General features: G+C 37.9%; 2 protein-coding genes across 6 annotated transcripts; one reads left to right on the top strand and one right to left on the bottom strand.

The window, feature by feature from the left end:
• Positions 1-49: 49 nt before the first annotated feature.
• plekhb1 (pleckstrin homology domain containing B1) lies at positions 50-5,250 on the bottom strand. Its single transcript, XM_032575769.1, has 6 exons — positions 4,965-5,250; positions 2,070-2,222; positions 1,873-1,975; positions 1,748-1,787; positions 1,562-1,652; positions 50-691 (listed from the first exon to the last, which is right to left on the bottom strand). Exons 1-6 carry the CDS (start codon positions 4,999-5,001, stop codon positions 558-560), a joined length of 558 nt encoding a protein of 185 aa, XP_032431660.1. The 5' UTR covers positions 5,002-5,250; the 3' UTR covers positions 50-557.
• Positions 5,251-6,237: 987 nt separating this feature from the next.
• On the top strand, positions 6,238-22,483 carry LOC116728407 (tubulin-specific chaperone cofactor E-like protein). Of its 5 annotated transcripts, none has more exons than XM_032576503.1 (9): positions 6,238-6,417; positions 8,730-8,787; positions 10,811-10,950; positions 11,023-11,162; positions 11,496-11,677; positions 11,760-12,016; positions 12,927-13,053; positions 13,142-13,258; positions 17,093-22,483. In XM_032576503.1, exons 3-9 carry the CDS (start codon positions 10,821-10,823, stop codon positions 17,436-17,438), a joined length of 1,299 nt encoding a protein of 432 aa, XP_032432394.1. In that variant the 5' UTR covers positions 6,238-6,417; positions 8,730-8,787; positions 10,811-10,820; the 3' UTR covers positions 17,439-22,483. The 5 variants fall into 5 exon arrangements, with proteins under 5 accessions (XP_032432394.1, XP_032432393.1, XP_032432395.1 ...); XM_032576502.1 differs by having other exon boundaries at positions 8,727-8,787; XM_032576504.1 differs by having other exon boundaries at positions 6,238-6,432; positions 8,727-8,787.
• The last annotated feature ends 722 nt before the right edge of the window (positions 22,484-23,205 follow it).

Here is a 23,205-nt window from a genome sequence, read left to right as displayed (position 1 = left end):
ACGTTTTTTTTTTCCGTAAAGTTGTTTACTTTGTTTACTGTATTTTTATTTTTTTTTACTGTGTTTCTCTCAACCACAGCTGCCGGTTTATTACCATAAAAATAACAGATTGTAGGTTTTTAATTTTTTTTTAACAGTATTGACAGACGTGACCCCCCCGCCCCCCGACCACCACGTTCCCCAGCTCAGCGACTGTTGCCATGGCAACTTACAGAAAGCAAAACAAGTTGGGAGAAAATGAGCGTTTATTGATTTATCGTCTATAGACAGAGCAATGCTCAGAATGAGCTGATTTTTTTTTTTAATATAAGCTTGTAAAAAGCAAAACGGTAGATAAAACAGCATTAAATACAAAACTAGCGCGTTGTTCCAGAAATGTCCTCGGGTAGTTGTGACGTCCTGAATAAATTAAACGTAACATAAATACACGGCGGCCTTTTGGTTTCAGATTCAGAACTGCTCCTGAAGAGAAAAGCGAACCGTGATGAAGAAGAAGCTTTTCTACACGTTTCCGTGAGGCGACCGAGTCCTCCGGGGGAGACGAGCGACCGGCGCCTTCAGCAGAAGAAGAAGGGCATCCAGAGGAAGGACCGCATGGCCGCCCCCGCCGCCACGCCCGCCAGTAATCCCAGCGCGACGCTCTCTGCGACTCCATCAAACGGATCCCTCTGGACGATCACCTGGTGGGTTCCTTCAACACAACAACACAGCAGCCACTGGTACAGCTGGATCCTGTCTGTTTGCTTCTCAAACAAGTTTTTTTTTTTTTTTTTGCTTATCAGACTGGTTAAGTTTTGAAAGGAAAATTCAAAGACATTAACTGCTGTTAAAATCTTCTAGATGTTTATTGTCTGCGACGGCAGGTAGGGTTAGGCCACAGTGTATAGAAGGGGGGAAAAAAGAGGAAATTTCCACCAAAAAAGACAGAGGTTTGTTTGTTTTGGGGTTTTTTTAAATGTAAAAGTTCAAAAAGCTGAAAATTTGCAAGAAAAACAAAAACACAGAAATTCTGAGATTAATCTCAGAAATCTTTCAGAAAAACGAGGACATTTTTGAGTTCAAAAAGTTGTAAATCTAGTAGAAAAAAAAAAAATCTGAAATTTTGAGATTAATCTCAGACATTTTCCAGAAGAAAACGAAATGTCAGATTTCAAAAAGTATAAGTTTGGAAGAACAAATTTGAAATCCTCAGATTAATCTCAAATTTTCTAGGAAAGACACAAAAAAAAGTTCAAAAAGTCAAACATTTGCGAGAAAAAAAATGGACATTTTGAAATTAATTTCACATATTTTCTATAAAATATCTGAACATTTTGTGAGCTCATAAAGTTGAAAGTTTTCAACTTTTCAAGCTCATAAATCTTTGAGATTTATCTCAACGTTTTGGATTGACGTTTTGGAGCTCAGAAATGTCTACATTTTGGGAGAAAAATTCTGAGTTTAATTTCAGAATTTGAGTTTTTTTTTTCAAATTTACAACTTTTTAAACTCAGAAATGTCCTTATTTTGGCTAGAAATTTTCTGAGGTTAATCTCAAAGTTTTGTCATTCAGCCATCTTACCTGGTCCCGCTCCAGGTGTGATGTAGACGGTGTGGTATCCGTTCATGGGGACGGCCTGGTAGGAGTCATCATAGGGGTCGTATGCAAACACCTGCACAAAGAAACCAACAACAACAACAAACATTTTCATTATTTTCAGCAACAAGTTGACATGTCCAGAACTGACGGGGAACACACAGAACTCACCGGGTTTCTTCTGGTTTCAAGCAGAGTCAGTTTCCACGCTCTGAATCAGAACAAAAACCCGAAATGAGAAGCTGATAAATGTGTTTAAATTAAAGGCTGAGCCAGCAGGTGGAGGTGTTACCCACAGAGACTCATCTTCACTGTTTGCACAAAGGTTGAGTGTTGAGCCTTCTCTGAGATGAACCACTACGAGGTTTTCCCTGGGATTACTCTCTGGTGGGTTCACACCTGCAGACAGACAGACAGACAGACAGACAGACAATTGGGTGTTACTTTCATTTTCCAGTGACGGTAGTTATAAAAGCATGTCTGCGATGCTTACCTCCACATTCCAGGCCAGACCGCACATCGATGCACGTTGTTTTCAGGCTGACTCGCTGCTCTAACTCCCGCCGCCTGTCGCTCTTGTAGAAACACAGGCTGCCGTCTATCCAAAGGTCGCACCAGTTCAGCTTCCAGCGCTTCAAAATGGCGGCTGCAGAGCAAGCATTCGTCACAAAGACATGCTAAGGCTTTTCTGTAAAGGGATTTGATGTACTCTGAAAGCCACATTACTATCATTGGTGATGATAATTGGTCACTACTGATCCAGCTTGTGGTGTGCCTCTAGGGTCTGTCCTCGCTCCCCCTTTTATTCTAGAACCTGAATTAGACATAATTTTATTGAAATAATTTGACATAATCCCGTATTTTTCAAAAGTAAATGTGTAAATAGATTACAGAGATATACAGTGATGTACAGTGACTTTCAAAAAAAAAAAAATCCTACTTGTTTAATATAATTATTAAAGGGGAAATATTATATGTTTATAGGCACATAGTGCCATTTTATAGCATTTCAAGTTACTGTTTCCTTCAAATATTATAAAAGAGCTACACATATATCAAAAATTACTTTACTTCCTGCTTTAATGCCTTGAAACTGAGTCTGTGTCTCTTTAAAAGCTCCTGCTCTTTCTGAAGCCCCGCCTCCAGGGAGTCATCCCAACATGGCTGCTCTATTAATCCTTTAGCAACGTTTTCACCAGCGTTGCTCTGAGCTGCAGCTCCTACAATGAGCTCAACTCCAGGCTTTTTGGTAATTGCTGTTGGCTAGTCTCAAGGAGCTGAGTGTGGGAGGAGCTGTGCCTCTAAGGTTCACCCAGCCGAATAGTTGCCATGGAGATGAAAGGATTTCTCAAACATGCATGAAGGAATCACAGCAACATGCCAGGTTTGTTTTTGATGAGGGAAAAGCATTATAGCATAAAACTAAAAGGTTGATTTTACGTAATACTACCCCTTTAATTACAAATAAATGAAAAGTCTGAGGAGGCGCAAACCAAAAAAAAAAAAAACTATACAAAATGTACTGATTTTAAGCATGAAATATTGTAATTAAAGAAACAAAATAAAATAAAAATGTGATTTAGGTGGCTCTTTATTTGAAAACCTGCTGCCTTTTGCCAAGTTTTATTAATAATTCCATTCTCTCTCTCGCTATAAACTTTGACTTCAGCTTGAAGAAAGAAATTTCAGAAAAATCTGGTGTGGCGAACCGACTTCATTTCTGTCACATTAGAGGTGGAAAATCTTTTAAAATAACTTATTGTGAATCATTTCCTTTCCAACTCTGCTTTCGATTGGCTTTCCCTCATGATCTGTGAGCCACTTAGAGACACGGCCGGCCGAGGACAATTTATAGGATTAGACGCTGCAGTTTCATCACCAGCACGGCGGCTTTCTGGAATATTCTCATTGTTTTCTGCAGAGACGTTCAGATTATCCTGAATGGAGGATAATGAATATACAGAAACATGATGTTGGTCAGTTAAAGATCAACATGTTAAACCTTTAAAACAGCAGAAAAAAACAAGTTCTTCAAAAAACATCAAAAACTGTTTTATTATTTGACACTGAATATCAGTTGATTAGCAAATCTAGAATAGAAATACCTAAAAACATCCACATTTCTCTGCCTTAATGCTTAAAAATATAAATGGTTCCAGATTTTGGAGTCAGATCTGATTTTTTTTTTGCAAGATTAAAGGCTTTTCTTCTATATTTGTCTGAAATATTACCATATCTTTGGAGCAGAATTTTAGTTTTTGTCAAATTTCATATTTTTTTGGAGTCTTGTTAATTTTTTCCCCTTAATTTTCTCTCTACTACTCTGATTCTGGAGGGGACAATTGTATTTTTCAGATAAAGCAAAAAATGAAACTTAGGTAACAACACACGTCTATCTTAAATTCTTTTTTTATTGTTTTTATCTAATTATTTCTTATAGTACCACTATTAATACTAGTTTAAATAGTATTAAATGTTTCAATGACTGTAAATTTGTGACCTGTTGAGTTCTAAAACAGGTCACAAAGTTAAGTGAATACATATAAAATTACATGTAAAAATGTAGATAAAAAAAGTTGGGAATATAATTATGAAATTTAAAACAACGTATCAGGGGCATTGTTGATAGAAAAAAAGAGTAAATGTAAAAATTGGAAATTTCCGAACTTGAAATGCAGGAAAGTTTCGACATTCTGAAATTTTCTATATTTCAAAAGTTGAAAATAATCAACTTTTCGAGCTCACAGAATTTCCAAATCTTTCTAGAAAATTTCTGAGATTAATCCCCCAAAATTTCTGAGTTCTTTTTCGTGGAAATTTTCTCCTTTTTTTCTATCTACAATGGCCCTATTAAGCCGTCTTAGGAACTTTTTAGATCTATAATCTCTAAAAAAAATAATAAAAAAAGATTTGTCAATATATAATTAGGATTGGTACTGTGTATACATACGAAAATGATTGTTTTTTTAAACTTTCAGGTTCAAAGCTAGTAAGTGTAAAAGTCAGCATTTCCTATCAGTGGGCGGGGCTAAAATGGCTGCAGTAAAGATGATTGGTTTCAAGTGAACCTGAGTGTGGAAATGAACCAATCAGATTTTAAAAGCCAGAATGACATCACTTTAGAAACACAGAAGTAATGTTATGTGTTGAAGATACTTTCCAAAGTGTATATCAATCATTCTTTTTTTTTTTTTTACATTACTCATCCCTTTTAAATAGTTGAGAAAATAAATAAATGATGAATATATTTACTTATTGGATTGTGACACTTTTTGATTTCCGTATCACCAGTATAAGTTTGAAATGTAAATGAAAGAGAATTTTGTGATAAAATATTCTGGATTTACCTTTTTGTTTTGGGGTAAAAAAAATAATAGAAAATACTCACTCTGTCTCCACAGCCAGCCTGACTTCAGGAGCGCCATGTTCCTCAGCTTCAGTCAGCTTTGTTCCCTCTATTTCAATAATTTTCCAGCAGAAGTTAAAAAGGGAAATTACCTGATTTTATTGGATGATTTGAATCAAATTCCTCTCCTGTGTCTGTTTATATTCTCTGCTCCTGGCAGATTATTGTGCGGCTGACTCACAGGATCCTTCTGGATTAGGACGCCACGCCTCCCTCCCAGTTTCCCCTTGCTCTTTCTGGGCTGAGGACCTTACCGGCGTGTTTTCATGCAGATATCTAAATAACAGAGTAGATGCTCAGAAACAGAAACTGCAGTTTCTTCTGCCTCTGATTTCTGCTTTAAATTACAGCAGTTATAACACGTTAATCTCTGCTCTGAGATAACAAAATGAGGATTAGCCCAATAGTCCCCAGGTCACAGACAATGACATCATTTCCTGCTGAGAAGAGTATTTTCTAGAACCTGTCCAGATTTTTGCTCTCTGTATCCAGGTAAATAAAACCTTAAAGGGATGAGGTGATGTCACTTTTGAAAACCTTAAATAACAGTATTCCATAATAAGAACCTCAATCCCTTAATAAAGTACTTAACATGGCAGCAGAAGTTTTGGTTAGTGGAAACATGCTTCAATGTGCAGATGAAATGCTGCATAATATAAATTACACTTAACTCAATTAAATGTTATTTAATTACTTTTGAGATCAATAAAGTATTTTTGAATAAAATTTTATTCACTCACAAAAGCACCGATTCAAGAAGTAGAATACAAATGTACGCCACACTTTTCAGTTTTCTTATTTTTTTAGTTGAAGACAATATTTTTCCTTTTTATTTCCACTTCCAGTTTGTGTTGGCTTTCATAATAACTTCTCAGTAAAATGCATTGGCGTTTTTGAGACAGTTAAATAAATTAAAATTTTAAATTGCCATGTTTGTCTTTTTAATTAAAACAAATAAAATGCTAAGATTCTAACGAAAAGGCCTCACATGTGCTCTGCTTCTTTAAATCTGGCAGAGAACCAATCACAAACGAGGAAGTCTGTTGCCATGGCACTACGTGATCCCGCAATGGCAACAGGTAGTGTGAAAATAATGTTACACATTTTAAAAGCACATTTTTAGTTATGTATTTCACATGTTTCTGTATTTTGTGCCTTTTGTTTTTCTCGTCTCATTGTTCTTTTATCTGAAAGAAGAAAAAAAAAATTAAACCTGACATTTAAACTACGTAACTTCCGGTAGAAGAGGCGTGTCCTAATCTGTCAAACTAACCGAAGAACAATAAACACAAACCGAAGGTTGAGAGGCTCCGGTGGTCGGCAAGTGGGCTCATCTCTAACCTCGTTACTGGGACACAATATAGCTGTAATGTTCCGAAGAAAGGTCCATAAAACGGACTGAACACCTGCACCAACATCCGTTACCGGACTGGCTGTAAGATAAACCAAAGTACTGATTGTTCTGACGCTCCTTTTTGTCGTGTTTACAGTTTATATGGCCTGTTTGCTTCTGAAACACATCAAAACGCCCGAGTTTGCTGTATTTTCCCATGTTTTTAGTTTGAGCTGCGTTTTCCAAACAGGCTTCGTTAGTCTGCAGCCCCCACAACAGCCGCTTCTTGGTTGACTTTCTGGTTGATTTGCCGAATTATGTTGAAAACGGCTATAATTTGATTTTAAATTTCTTTTCGGAAAGAGTATGAAAACGGAGAATTAAATTATGTGCTATTGCTTTCGCCTTTACATGTTTGAAGTGCATTCGGCGCTATTTATCAGTCGATTCTTTTCGTGGTTTAATAAAAAGAAAAATATTTAGAATTTGCAATGCCAGCGCCGTACAGTAGGGGGAAGCAGAGAGTGGCGTTGAAAGTTCAGCTTTTATCATAAAAATGACTTCCTGGAATTTTGTTTGTAGCGAACTTAACAAAAACATATATTTTTTTTCAGTGTATCTGAATCTTTATGTCAGATATTTAATTCAGAAAGCTAAACTATGATATTTATTCATAGTCAGAATCTTTAGGTGGTTTTTCTTCTGCTGGTTTTGATCATTTTAGTTTACAGACGATTAAAACACAAAATTCAGTTTCTCAGAAATTAATAAAAAAAACATTATTACGTTAATATACCAATAAATAAGTATTTTCATTCTAAAATATAGCTGTTTTTCCTATGATTTTCTCACAATACCATAACATTTCTGCATTATAATCCCTTTTTCATTGACCTGATATAAAATTACATTTCTGAGAAACTGACTTTTGAGTTTTAATTAGCTGAATGCTTAAAATCATAAACATGAACTGAAATAGATGTCTAAAATGTTGTATGAAAGGACTCTGTGATATACAGTACAAGACCAAAGGTTTGGACACACCTTTTAATTCAATGAGTTTCCTTTATTTTCATGACTATTGACATTGTAGATTCACACTGAAGGCATCAAAACTATGAATAACACATGAGGAAATATGCACTAAACAAAAAAGTGTAAAACAACTGAAAATACCCCTTATATTCTAGTTTCTTCAAAGTAGCAACCTTTTGCTGTGATTACTGCTTTGCACACACTCTGCATTTTCTTGATGAGCTTCAAGACGTAGTCACCTGAAATGGTTTTCACTTCATAGGTTAATAAGTGGCCCTGTCAGGTTAATAAGTGGGATTTCTTGCCTTATAAATAGTCATGAAAATAAAGAAAACCCATTGAATTAGAAAGGTGTGTCCAAACTTTTGGTCTGTACTGTATGTTTCACTATTTTATCTGGATTACTAGAATAAACAAACTTTTTCATGATCTTCTTATTTATTGAGACACACAGTCTACATATCAGACTTGTGCTACCTTTTCCTAAGAAACAGCATTATGTATTTTTGTGCATAAATGTTAGAGATGAAGGCCACTTTAATTGGTTTTAGTGTTTATGTTGTATTTGACTATGTAACATTTTTTATATTTTGTTTTTTGTACTGCTCTTTTTTTCTACGTCTGTCTGTAAAATTAATGTAAGATAATAAATTTAGGCCAAAAGCAGGGCAAAAATATTACTAGGATGTGGAATGACTTGATTTTTGGTGTGTAGATAGCCCAGTCATAATAACAAGTTTTGCTGGACAATAAAGTATCCCAGAAATTATTGTGATAAGCGATAATATGTTTGGAACCATTTTCAAATAATTTAATAATAATGGCACAATAATGCAAGTTTGCCCTCTCAGTGATCAAAAAACTTTCATTTTGTTAAAAAAGAAAAACCCTCTTAATACTGGAAATGGAATATATTTAAATATTTAACAAATAAGACCAAAAACAATAAAACGGAAATGTAAACCTGCACACAACTAAAAACATAAATGAAATGGATTATAAAGTTTCTGTAAACAAAATCACCTTTTACAAAACATAATGGAAGTGATTGAGCTCATTTTAATTTACAAGGCGATTCTTTGATTTATTGCAACAAGCTTATATGCTTAAAAACATGAATTAATGTTCCATCATACATGGAGACATATTTACATAAAATGTCCGTTTTTTTCCTGGGCCACCTTATGATTCTTAATGGGCCCCATCTGGCCTCCCAAGACAAAACGTCCTGGAGGAGCCCATCCTTTTCAAAAGTCCAATTCCCCAGATACCCGCTGTCTTTCTGGACACTTTTTTTTTTTTTTGCTCCGTCACGTTAAATGATCAGATCCAGAACTGTTTCCATTTTTACTCTTCCCTGTTTCTGCTTCTCTCAGCAGGAATGGGGACGTTGGGTTGTTGAAAACACTCTTTCCTCCAAACTCTGCTGCGTCTGAGATATGAACCAGGAGATCCGTGTCATCAGGCCGAGTCCGGACTCCAGACTGAGACATTTGGCAAACGCGTTCATGTCAAACGGGCAGAACTTTAGATAACCGGACCTTTGTTTATCAGACATTGATAGGGCTGATCGGACAGGACCGAGTGGGATCAGATTTTTATCGCATCGTGACCTTGAGGGAAAGCACCATCTTTACACAAAATGTTTAAGATAAATAGATTTTATTTGAAAGACAAAAATACATTTTATTCCAACTGCTGCTGAATTATAGCTACATATTAGTTATGCTTGATTATAAGTGAAAACAAAAAGCCGTCTTCACTGTAAGATTGCGGGTGTCAATGTTTTTAATTAGATATATCTATCAATCTATCAATCCATCTGCATGTGTCTGTTAAGGTCAGAGGTCATGATCTAATAATAAGAACGGCCTCCATGGGAGTAGTTTTCTCACAGTCGCCGGTTATTTTTGAATTAGAGTCCCCCCCTTATTAAATGAAATTAATATGCGTTTTCTATTTTTTTCAGGTTGATGATCTGAAACATTTGAGTGAGAGAAAACAGAAAAAATCTGGGTGTAAATATTTTCTTCACAGGATTGTACTGTATTTAACTGATTGAATAGCATCTGTCTCTCCTGGAAGATCAAAATACAAACCACATAACATCATGCAGGCGCAGGTTGCTACAATCGATAGTAGCCACACAGGCACACCCGCTAAAAGGAAACAAACGCACCCAGCACAGCACTTTCGTTCTATTGGCTGAGAGGTTGCCAGGCGACTGTGCCAAAAGGCGGTTCCATGTTTTGTAAGCGAGCAGAGACTAAGTGTGAGCGCGAGGAGAAGTTTTGAGTACAAGCTTTACAAGTTTTGAGAATAAAAACATGAAGTCCTGCTTTCAAAATGAAAATGTAAGCAAAAGTATTAAAAGGTTTGAGAACAAAAGACATGAAATCCTGCTGTCAGACTGAACATGTGCGCTCTTGGATCACGGCAGAAAACTTCCCATGTAAACCTGCGCCCATAGTTTACTCAGACTTCACATTGCTTTGTTTTCCTGTGGTTGTTTAGCAGAGCAGGTCCATTATTAGGTCTTGTAAGCTGTGTGCAGCCACCATGCACAACCTTTTGTTGCAGTTTATAAGTTTAAAGGAAAACCGTTGGTGCTCTTCTGACCCCACCTGTTGGACCTCTGAGCACCAGCAGAGAAACTTTTTATAAAGCTCCCATTGTTACACATGCAGCTCTCTGCAGCTGCACAGCAGGATTTAAACATATTTTAAAGATTAAAAACCTTTATTAAAATGATTCCTTATGAATTAGAAATAATTTTAAGAATTTTCATAATTTTTAAATTCTTAAAGTGTTTATATAAACATTTTTAAAAACCTTCTCTTTTATTCCAGCCGCAATAATCTCACAATGGGAATTTTAGTCAAATCTATTTTTAATTTTATCTTACTGTATAATTAAAATGTTACAGAATACTAAATGCTTTTAAGCAAAAATAAATTCCCCTTTGTGTGCCTTTTTTCCCCCATAGTGAATAAACATTCTTATATTGCAGTTTGCATTTTTTAAAATTCTTTTCAGTACGAAACTTTTCTACTGTAAAAAAATTAAGCTTATTGCACAAATTTACCGGAGGAACTATTAAGAATGTAGGCTGTATATTTATTTATTTATCTTAATTTAAATTTTTCTTTCTATGTGGTAATTGTACACATTAACTTGTGAGATATTTTGTGTTTTGGGATTTTTAAACCACAGATTTTCGGCATCTTTTTTCACTAATAAAAGTCAGTGTATTGTAGTTTTTATTGTATTTTTAGCGTTTGAACCCATTTCTTAAAAGATAAAGCTTTTTAAAAAAATTTTTTAATCTTTTTTGGTTTTGAGGCTGAATTTGATCAGAGTTTCAGGTTTGGGCTGCAGATCAGAACCAGAGAAGTTGCTGTTGGTTCTAACAGTGAACTTAAGCTGCTTATATTTTTCTTTTTTCTGGATTCCTATGAAGCTGTGCAGCCATGGATTCCTCTGATGAAGAGGAGGAGCGTACCTTCGTCCGGGTCCTCAGTGAGAAGTACAACCCGGAGAATTTCCCCTACGGCCAAGGTGTGGTGGTTCTGCCCAGCCCTCCAGGATCTCCTGTTAAAGGTAACAGAAAAACACTTCATAAACGGATGAAAATCGCAGAAATGAATTGACTTTAGTTTTGCTGGGCGGCAGACCGACTGTTCCTGCCCAGCGTTCTGGTTCTGAATGACTGCGGGATCAGCAAAGCTGGCGACAGGTCCGACATCGAAGCATTCTGTGCTCATGTCCTGGAGCTGGACCTGGCCTACAATCAGCTCAACAACTGGGAAGAGGCAAGTCCACTTCACGAATCCAAAACCATTTACATAGAAACCAATAGAGCTGGGTGGCCTCACGTTGGGCGCCAAATGTTTGCAGATGACGAAAATAAATCAACACACAATTAAGAATGTCTTTCTTCATCTTGTAAAGTTTGAGTTCCGTTCTGACTTTTGTGGTCAGAGTGACCTGATACGTTACACACATTGTGGAGGACATCGTAAACACAAGCTTAGTTGACAGCGCCAGATTGGCAAAATCTAAAGAAGATTCCAAAACAACGAGTTGAAAACAAATGTCAAAAAATCCTAAGTATTTATGCATTGTGTTCATTGTGGCTTTGACAGATCAGCACCATCGTCTCCAGCATCCCTCACCTGGACTTCCTCAACCTGAGCATGAACCCGCTGAGCGGTGTGCAGCTGCAGCCCAGCGTGGCCGACGTCTTCTCCAGGGTGCGACGACTCGTCCTCATCAACACGCAAGTCAGCTGGGACACGGTGCACACTCTCACGCAGCACACGCCAGAGTAAGTGAGCCAAGCAGATGTTCCCTGTGGCTGTGCTGAAACGCGTTCGGGTTTCTCAGACTCTGCTCCTCCTGGCGTCCAGGCTGAAGGAGCTCTTCCTCTGCCTGAACGGCTACGACTCCGTGTCCGAGTCGCAGGCTTCCTGTCCGTCGCTGAGCCTCTTGCAGATTACCGGCAACCAGCTGCAGGACTGGGCCGAGGTCAGAAAGTTTGGGCGGCTGTACCCCAGTCTGAGCACCTTGGTGCTGGCCAACAACAGCGTCAGCTCTGTGGGCGACACCAAGGAAACACTGGAGAGTCTCTTCCCCAACCTGCGCAGCATCAACCTCAACAACTCAGGTTTGTTTTCTCTGTCAGTTCAGTTGGAATGTATTTTACTAAAAGACCAAGAAATGCACACAATGCAAACATATTTATGTGTGGAGAGAAAATCACATTGGTCAACCATAAGGCAGGACAATATGGCTGAAAAACACGTCACGATAAAAGCATTTCATATCAGTCAGTATAGACAATTATTGATTAGTTTTTGGTTTTAAATATCTGAAATGCTACCTAACTGGTGGCGTAATATTTGCTGCTTTATCCACAGTTTTCCCTCCATGCCGTTGGTTTTTATTTTTAACCATTTATGAGGCACAGTAGCGAAACTTGAAACCGCTGCTGCACATGTTGCTGAACGGGTTGTTGCTAGGTAACCAAACCTAGCTAAAAAAAACCTGTAGGATATCATCATTGTATTAATTAAAAAAACGTAAAACTATGGCCCTTAGATAATGAAATATGCAGTAACTGATCATGTGACTCTTATTTTCTTTCTGCTTTGTTCTGTATTGTGGTGCTGTATGGCTTTTTATACGTAATCTGAAATGTTTGGGATTTTTTTAGAATTTTTTTTTATTATTATTATTATTATTGTCTTTTTTGATGGAAAAGCTAGTTAATTTGTCTGTTTTGCACTGTATTGTATTTATATTGATTATACTTTGAGGTGCTACAGATGAAACCTGCTTCTTTGGCTAACTTTGGCACACTGTTCATATTAAGGAATTAGCTAATTTAAAGAATATACATAACATAATACATTTTGAATCGATTCAGAATTCCCAAGACTTGCGATTCTCTATGAAAAATATTTTTTCTGTATCTATTATTCTGTGATGCGCATTGTCCCTTTTGAAATAAATAAACCTCAACGTGAACAACAGTTCAAAGAGAAGAAATGAAGCGTTTTCCTTGTGAACTGCAGGTCTCAGCCAGTGGGAGGACATCGAAAGGCTGAACTTCTTCCCTAAACTGGAGGACGTCAAAGCTCAGGGGATTCCTTTGCTGCAGTCGTACAGCACCCAGGAGAGACGCAACCTCCTTTTAGCACAGTTCGTTACATTTAAACTCTCCCTCTTCATGCATCATGGCTGCTTTTAATTATTTAAGAATTTAATGATCCCTTGTTCTGTTCCCCAGGCTGCCATCTGTGATGGTTTTAAATGGGAGTGCCATTTCTGACGGAGAGAGGGAGGACGCAGAGCGGTACTTCATCCGATACTACCAGGACTGTCCTGAGCGGGAGCTTCCTCAGAGGTACACGCTTCACACCATGCAGCGCTTTATCCAAAACAAATGAGGGGCCGCTGTCCTCATCACTGGAAAACGACATCAGTATGATTAAATGCCGCCATCTTGTCGACTTTAGCAATAAAATTCACTTTTCTTTAAAACGTTTTTGACTAAAACACGTTCGGCCACTGGATGACTGGCATGGCGCCTCCTCCCACTGGGCTTAGCAAGTTTTCTGGGGGAAACCCTGAGTTACAACATTTAATTTCCCCTTAATCCATAAAGTAGTTTTGAATTCGAACAAAGTTTCCTGCTTCAGTAACACAGACTGCAGCAGCTGATGTCATTTTACGCTTCAAACCATGAAAACTTGTGATGTCTGTGGTGGTTTCTTTTATTTGGGGACAAACACCAGATATCCAGTCATCGTCTCCAGGCTCAGTTGCCTTCATTCCACTTAACCTGAGCAGACTGAGGTGGGGGTGGGGGGGCTTTCTGAAGGAAGGTGTAGTCCTTCGCTGAGGGAAACTAACCTTTTGGGAGACAATGCCGCCACTCTCCGGCTGCTCAATGATCTCTTTGTAGGGGGAATTCTCTGATTGGGAATCGGATACGGCAGGTAGCTGCTAGATGCTGCTAGATGTTTCTCTCCTTTATCTGCACACCAACGTCGTCAAAATCAAAACGGGAAGCCTGGAGATTTTCTGATGCTTTCGGCAGCGCCGCATCTCCTCTGACGCTTCAGGTGACAAGCGGCGGATTATCTCTCCTTCCTTCTCTCTGCTTTAACCGGCGCTGGTGGACCTAGTTTGGTGGTCGGGTCTCTGTAGGTCAGAAGGTCAGGGGGCGTCGGTGTGAGAGCGCAGGTATCCCCTTTCCTCTCGGGTAGCGCGGATCAAACGCATTCTGTAGAGTAAATGAGTTATTTAGATGTTGTCATCCTTAAAACCACCACTTACCAGATGTTTCCGGCTGAAGTTCTGGTCCAGTACTTCACTGACTCGAATCTTAACTAAAGAACAGGAATTTTTTTGTGTAGCTTCTCATCAAAGCAAACAGAAATCACAAGTCCTATTTAATGTCTGCATGTGCCCACTATCTCAGATTACAACACTGCAAAAACAACATCTTACCAAGTATATTTGGTCTAGTTTCTGGTGCAAATATCTGAACTTTTCAGCAACATATAGGAGCTTCTTTTAAGTCAATTATTTATTGATATTGATATAAAAAAAGTTCTAGTTCCACTGGCAGATTATTTAACTTGTAACAAGACGTTTTCAGCATGTTATAAGTGGAGCTAGCACTTTTTCAATAATATTATTTACTTAAAACACGCTTGTATATATTGCTGAAAAGTTATTTTTAAGTTAGTTCTGTCTTATTTCACATGTACTAAGATATTTATACTAGAAACTAGAGTTATAGCTATAGAGTCAACACACAGCTTCAGTTATTACAGCTGGAAACCAGAACTCAGGCTGAACTTTGACCTGAACCTCCAGAGTCACATAAAGACAGTTACAAAGTGGGCCTTCTGTCACCTGAAGAACATTTCCAGGATCAGAGGACTGATGTCTCAGCATCAGAGAAACTCATCTTTAGTTGCATTGGTCACTGCAGCAGTGTCTTCACACATTGACCTAATAAATCAACACTCCAGCTGCAGCTGATCCAGAACGCTGCTGCTGGCGTCCTGACTAAAACCAGGAAGATAGAGCACATCGCCCAGTTCTACAGTCTGGGCGATGTAGAACTGGGCTGAGAGTCTATTCTCTCAGTCCTTCACTGAGAGAATAGACTTTAAACTACTGCTGGCAGTTTATAAATCACTGAACGGATTAAAGATCTGCAGATCTGTTGATTCAACCTTCAGACCTCTCCTGTGTTATGGCATTATTAATTCATCACTAAAAAATTGTCTCCAAAAAATAATATTATCATTTATCACAAATTCTGGGACAAATTATCAACCATTAAAATTTGTTATCAATTGATCAACATATCTGTATATTTGCTTGATGATTTTGTTGATGGCGTTTGACTAAATGTAATGTTTATTGCTTGTTTCATAACTGCTGCATGACTTTTGGGGCGTAAAGCGCTTTGAACTGCGTTGTTTCTGAAATGTTCTTTAACATAAACGTAACTCATTTATAAACTTTAAGAAGTGTCGCTTAATTTAAGGTGTAGTCGACCCAGGAAGGCTTTGTTACTGGAAAAGTTTTGGAAAATAATAGAAAAGCGTTGAGTTTCAGGCTGGGTGAGTTTCAGGCTGGATGTTGGACCTGGCCTGAACAGTGTCTCCAAACCCACAATTTCCTTCCTTAAAAACACAATTAGAAAGGTTGACATATTGTTACCTGCAGCAGTGTTTCACCAGACGTGCCGCCTTAAACCCTCCTGTTAGAAGGGCACTTTGTGCGTGCGAGTTCCCACAGAAACCTCGGGTCAGGCGGGGATCGGCTTTGTGGACCAGTTTTTAGTGGGGAAGTGAAATTGGCTTGATTGGACCAGCTGTCACAGACTCTTTGAAAACACTGCCTTTTTTTTTTTTCCCCTCTCCTTGATTTTATTTAATCGTTCCCGGGTCTTTATCTCGAGCTTCGGTTCCCCTGAGACGACTGAGTGCTTTCTCACGGCCGACGGTTTGGTTTTTTTCTGCTCCGCCAGAACATTTCCTTTCAGCAGCCACCAGAAAACAGCCTGAGTGGAAATGAAGCTAATGATGATTAGGACTGTTTTCCTTCAGCATTTAGAGAAAAACATCAGAGCTATTTAAGCTAGTAACAATAAGGAATTATGAGATATAAGGTCCCTTCTATCAAGGGTCAATAAATAAGTTTGGTTTTGAACCAGATATTAACTAAATCTTTATGAAATAACAATCACAACTCAAAATAATAACATATTAGATTATAATATCCCAAATAACAAGTCATAAACAAATCCCGTTTAAACCCACAACAAATCCTCAACAGTTGGTCTGCGTATCAAAATGTGCAAGTTTGAATAAATTAATCTGAAGAGTCTCATAACTAGTTTTATCTTATTTTTCATATCAATTACACCTATTACATGTGGAAAAAGACTGAAAATAAATGTTTTATTGCAGCAGCATTAAAACATGCAATGAAAGCTAAATATTTTTGTAACTTCAGTTTGCACAAGTTATGGTTAAGGGAAACGCAGCGACTGACATTGACGTTCTATAGTTTAACCCCCTCTGCTTGTCCTCACACTTGGCCACGCCCCTTAATGGGCTCCGCCCACTTTCAGGGGCGGGGCTACGCTTTCACAGAGAATTAGTTACATTTTAACTGGAACAAGGTGGTTTGGCCTGAGTGAAGTTACCCCCACATGTTTGTGCAGCGAAAACTTTTGTTTTCATTTTGAAGATTAAAAGTTTCCAGAGGTCATCAGAGGTCATCATCAATATCTTCAACACAACTCAAATGTAGCTGAGTTGGTTTCGTAAATGAGATGGAGTGTGGGGGTGGTTGGCCTTTTTTATTGATATTTCTAAAATTGTGGCAGCACAAAGAAAAAATTTTACTGCACAAACGTAGCACAAACATTTGACACCAATTTTGTTAGATTTGGGGGAACAGTTGATCTTTCGACCTTTAAACCTTTGATTAAAATCTTCAAGACAAAAGCAGCACAAGCAAAAAATGTTGCTGCACAAACAGAATTTTAGCTGCACAAAGAAAAATTTTTACTGCACAAACGTAGTCGAGTTGATTGAGCTCCATGTTTGGTTTTAATGATTCATATTTCCTGCCTAAATAAGGGAAGCACATTTTTCCTTCAAGCTTGTACGAACCAAACCCCAACACGTGCCTCGTTCTGTTCCAGGTACCACGCCCTCGTGTCCAAATACGGCCACCTGGCCCCGCTCGCCGAAGTGGACCTGAGCCCGCGCGGCACCGTGGTGGAGGTCCGCTGGGGGGACCGGGTGGAGCCGGTCACCCTCCGCCTGGAGCAGACGGTGGGCGACCTGAAGAAGCAGCTGAAGGCTCTGCTGCAGCTGCCCTCCAACGGCATCCGCCTCTTCCACATCGACAAAGAGATGAGCTCCGTGTTCGGACCCGAGGAGCTGAAGTGCGGCTTCCGGGCGCTTCACTCCTACAGCATCCAAGACGGCGACGAGATCCTGGTGGTGCTCAAAGAGAAAAACCGCTGCAGCTCCTCGGATTTTTGAGGAAGGACGCTCTCGTGCTTCGGATGAGAAATTAAAAACGAACAGAGGCAAAGCTTTTGTTTGATAAGAAAGACTTCTCCCAGTGCTGAATGTAAGGAAGTTTAGAAAAATAACGCAACATTAAATTTGCACATTGAAGCTTTTGACCCAAAATAGCTTTAAAGGAATTTAGTAAAGTTTAAAATTTAGCTGTTTTGTTTTTTTGGTGGGTCTACACTTAAGACCTTCACTTTAACTAAACATAAAATTTGGGCCATAAAATCGTCAAATGTAGGTGCCAAAGACGAGACAAACTATGCAAATCGTATCCAGGGTTTCCCTGAAAAAACCAGGCGTGCTAGAGCTGCTAAAAAATGCTAAAAGTTGACAAGAAATTTGAAAATATAACTAGGTAATTATGTATAATTGGAAGACATTGCTGACAATACCTAAACACACAATTATAGGCTTTAAATACAATCAAATTTTAATTATTTATCTTAAAACAACCTTCACATTTAAAGGTTGAAAAATATTACCTGAAATAGACAATAGCTGTGTTTCTACTGACCGTAATTCTGCACCGTTTGACATCTGGGAAAAAAAATGTGTTTAATGAAAACGCGCTAGTTATAGTTTTTCCATGAAAAAGCTTCACTGTTAGGATGATGCGGGGTTTTTTTTTTTTGGCCGTATCAAAATGAGTTTATTTCACAAAACTGCAATGGAAACTTTTTTTTTTTTTACAGTAGTAGGAGGATGGCATGTTTTTTAAGGACTTACCATGTGAACAAACTTATGTTTCTTATTTATTGGAAACGCCGCAAATGAGAAATAGTTTTTTGTCTGACATTAGTGGAATATTGGCAAAGTTTTGTGCACATTTGTAATTGAAATGTAGGTAATTATGTAGTAATTCATGCAGAAGAAGCCCAAACCAATGCATATTTATCATTCGTCAACATACTTTTTTGTAGTGATAAAATATTGGATCAATATTTACATTTTCTAGTAACTTGAGCATAAATTTCTCCTTTCTCCCTTTAGAATGACAGGTTATCTGCAAATTTAATGAAACATCTGTTTACCTGTTCAAAACGACAAACCTGAGGGCGTCCAGCGGAGGAGAGTACTGTTTAAAAAAACAACTAACTGACCATTTCCTCCAGGATCCAGCTTGTAAATAAATCCCCCAAAAATCAAAAGGAGAGTTTTTAGTCGGGTAGATCCGTCTCACGTCAGAAAAATATATAAATATAAGTTAAAAATGTAGGTTGGGACGCGTGAACTGACAGCAGCCTCATGGGTTTCTGGGCTTAAAATCAAGATTTAGCCCAGTTTGTAGTGAGGAACAAAAAATATTCTAGTTCAGTTATTATGCCAAAGTTTATTTTAAAAATATTTTTTCTGAAAGTCAACTGAATGCGCAGGTTATATTAAAGAAACCACTGCAGGTTATCAGGGATTAGATCCAAGACAGAACTTTAGCAGAGGTTTAATCATTTAAATTAATACACAAATACCAAAATATAAGGTAGAGTTTAAAAATATTCACAATGCAGTTGTAGTTCTCCTTGTTCTTTTTCTGATTGTGAATAATTTTAGGAGCAAACATAAAGTGAGGAGTGAACTTTATCCTGCAGTCGGCTGAATCCAGGATGTTAGCATGCACAGAAAGACATTTTTTTTCCGTTTTTTAAATTTTTTTTAAGTGCGTCAGCCTTGAGAAAGCTCCGTTTGTCTGAGTTCAGCTGAGCAGATTCAGATTTGAAAACGTTCCTTTGTTGAGAACGGATCGGATCGTTCGCTGGGAATCCTGGGATAACCCTGGAGCGGATGCAGACGCGCCGCTCCGCTTTGGGGGGAACACAGACGCACACGGAGCCGCCCTCCTCTCCTCCCGCCCTGGAGGAAAGCCGAGACGACGGCCGGGTCCGGGCCGGACGCTCCGGTTACCGCCGGCTGCAGGCTGTCGGGCAGCTGAGAGGCGACGAGCCGCTTTCTGGAGAGAAACCGAACACCGGCTGCCACCGGTGTCACACAGACTTCCGCTGCTGCTGCGTTAGACCGGGTTCAGACAGCCGGGTTTCCCGCCCAGACTCTCCGTTACATCCGACACTGAGACGTTGTTAAACTTTACATTTCCGCTCAGACTCAGAGTTTCACCAACGTTACCAACAAGTACTATGTGTCATAATCTCCTGCTGGATCCTACAGCAGCGTATTACTGCTATTGTAGATTTAAAAGAAAAGGAGCAGGAGCTTTCCCCCCTAAGACTCAGGAATTTTTGGATCAAATCTTAGAATTTTTTTAGAAAAAACATGGAGATTTCTGAGTTTGATAAGTTGACATTTTTAGACTTCTGAAACTCAGAAAATTTCCAAAAATTTTAAAAAATTTTTGTTTGAAAGTCAGAAATGTCAAACCTTTTCTAGAAGAGTTTTTCTAACAAATTTTTGACCTTTCAAGCTCAGAAAGTTTAGTTTTTTGTTTCAAATATTCGACTTTTGGAGTCTAGAAATTTTCTCATTGTTTTTTCAAGATTTCTGAGAATAATCTAAAACATTTTTTTGTTTTCTTTTTACAAATTGTTGACATTTCAGGCTCAGAGATTTCAGGGTTTATCGTTTCAAACTAGACTCTTTTTCTTGTCTTGACGTTTGGAGCTCAGAAATTTTTCTTTATAGATTTCTGAGATTAATCCAATCCCCCCCCCCCCCCCAAAAAATTTGTAACATTTCAGGCTCAAGCATTTTTGGTGTAAATATTTTTCCTTTTGCGTTTTCTATCTGCAATGGTCTTAATACGCCGTTGTTGGAGCCAAACTCACAGGAGACATTTTGTTGCCAAGTATGAAATCTATCAGAAGAATGTAAGATGCAGGTTTTTACACTGATGGGAGAATATTTTGCATGTCGGGTTCATTTCGGATCGCGCGTGTTTTCTGGCTCTTTGCTGTTCCCGTAGATCGACCAGAATTCCCTTTGGTTGTCATTTTGGAAATCCTGCTGAGAACATGCTGCTGGTTGCAGGAGTTTCCCTGTTAATCTGTTCACTGTTGCCTGACTGTTACTCTGCTTCTAACTTTAGTAAGAAAAGAAAGTCAGTGGAGATTTACTATCAGCTTCACAGGAGCGATAAACGTGACGGCGCCGTTCCAGAAGGAAAAGTAAAGATGAGAACAGAGGAGGTTTTTGTTGAGCCAGTTTTCTCGTTTCCTTTTCTTTTGCTTCGACTGAAATCTTTACATGCCAGGTTACAAGTGTTTTCACAAAAAATGCTCAAATCTCACCTCTAGCTTCAACTCCAGTGTGTCTAATTGTCCTAAAACTTTGTTTTGTTCTGGTTCTGATCCGTGTTTGGGCTCTTATGGAAGAAGGTCCGGGTTTGAATCCTCGCTGAACCTTCTCCCTGTGCACGCCTTGGTTCTCTCTGAGTTTTAGCTTAATTGGACTCTAAATGGCCTTCTGGTGTGAATGTGTGCATGGTGGTTTATTCTGGGTTGCCATGGTGACCTCGCCTCTCGTCTACTGACGACGTAGGAAGGCGTAGAAAATGCAAAATGATCTCCGTATCGAAACAAACTGGTACAGATTGCTTATAAGAGTCTTACAGCCACATTTCTAATTAGTAAAATATGAACGGAATATTGAAAAATATCATACATTTTGAGTTTAATATTCAACATATAATATATATGATTTCTACAGAGAGGAAGTTGACAAACATCTGTTTAGAAATGGGTCGAACCCGGAAGGTGGGGAGGTCAAGTATTTAGCACGGTCACATTCTGTTTTTCAGTAAGTATATTTCAAATGCGGCTGCAGACATGAAACTAACAACCCAGGTAATCCACACACACAGAAATTCACAGAAATTCATCTGTAAGTTAGGGTTTGTTAAGTGGTGTGTGTTTGCAAATGATAACCTCCTAGAGTTTCACTCCCTGAGTGTGTCACACAGCATGATGATGATGATGGTGATGATGATGGTGTTGTGCACGGATGGGTCTGTGCGTGTTTTTGTCTTTGGATTTTCTCCAATAACAGAAAAACAACATTGTCGGTTTTCATTTTAAATCATGAATTTAAAGTATGAATTTAAAGTTTTTGTTTTTTGTGGTTAAACAGAGAAGAAGAAGAAATCTTCTTCTGTTTGAACTTCTTACCTCATTTTGAACTGGCAAAGAGCTGCTTCACCCCGTGATGTCATTGCCCATATATGGTAAAGGTGTTGTCCAAATTTGGATCACAGTGTAATTTTTAAAATATATATAGATATATCTCTATTTTACATGTTCTTATTTATATTTGTTTTATGATTAAAATGGTTTTAAATTTTATTTTAAAGATTAAATTGAAGCAGATGTTGATTTCTTTTCACAATGTTTGACCACATAAAGAAAAACTGCTTGTATTTTTAACCAAAAAAATACAGATTTTCATTTCAGCTCTTTAAATGAGGCAACCCAGTTTACAAAACACCTACTTTTGTTTTTTTTTTTACTAAGTTGAAGGCAAAAGAAGACGGGAAAAACTGATTCATATGATCATGGAAATGAGGTTGATAGTTGAATTCCCCAGTTTCTTTAATTTAGTTTCTAATTTTTCTGTGAGAAAAAGTTTTTGCTTCTTTCACCGTTTTCTGAGTTCACGTCGGCCTGGTGGTAAATAACTGGAGGTGTGTTTCAGTATCTAACGATGATGGGAAGTCAGGTTTAGATGTTGGTTTTTGTGAGTTGTTTGATTTGCACGGCTGGAGTTTCTGCTTAAAACGTCTGATTTTAGGGAAACATGATTCTTTGTGGGAGTTTTTAATTGTGATGTATGCGACATGTCGTCTTCAGTAACTCCAAATACGGATAAGATTGGCAGATTTTCATAATGCAGTGTGTCTGTTTGGAAATAATTGCTTCTTAACTTATTTCACGTGTGCTTTCGGCTTCTTTTGTGGATCTCGACACTTTAATTCAGGTTTGGTTTCTTGAGGTAATGATGCTGTTTCTATATCTGTACTGTGTTTTGATGCTTTTACTTCTCCTGAATAAGTAAATCTGAATAATGACGACCGCTTTTGCTGTTCCTCTGTTTTAAAGCTGAAACGGCGAACTTTAGCTGAATATTTATGACCTTTTCTAACATCCGGTGTTTTCTCACAATTAAATGGTTCAAATCATGAAAGGAATTTTAAAAACCCGACTAAACAGAGAGCAATTCTCTAATAACTAGTTGCATTTACTCAGTTACATTTAGCTGAGTAACATTTTTGAAAAAATTTACTTTTACGACTATTTTTGATGAGCTGTACATTTAACTTTCAATTGAATAATTTTATTACGAAGTATCTCCACTCTTACTGGAGTAAAATTTCTGGATTTGTGACCCACTGAATGAAAAACAAACGTTTTTACCAAAAATTCACCAGACACAGAAGCACACTTGCAGTTTTTGTGAAAGTTTAATAATTTTTTTTTTTATATTGAAAGAAACTGATTTGGAAAAAAATGAATCTTTTGCCAGATTTTATGTTTTGTTACTTATATGAACTATTGTCTTTTTTGTCCTTAATATACCAAAATTTCCACTTAACTTTAAATTTGGTCCATCTGATTGTGTCATTTTTAAGTATTAAATGAATGATAATTTGATCAGTTACCCAGTACTAGAGTAGACTTATTACCAAATACTTTTTTACTCTTACTTGAGTAATTCCTTGGCCGGTTACTTTTACTTGAGTAAAAATATGTTGAAGCTACTCTTGCTTGAATTTTTGGGAACTCTGCCCACC

This window comes from Xiphophorus hellerii, chromosome 11, assembly GCF_003331165.1.
Source record: "Xiphophorus hellerii strain 12219 chromosome 11, Xiphophorus_hellerii-4.1, whole genome shotgun sequence".
Classification (NCBI taxonomy): domain Eukaryota; kingdom Metazoa; phylum Chordata; class Actinopteri; order Cyprinodontiformes; family Poeciliidae; genus Xiphophorus; species Xiphophorus hellerii.
The sequence above is the reverse complement of the archived record's forward strand: the minus strand, read 5'-3'. Positions and strand labels throughout refer to the sequence as shown.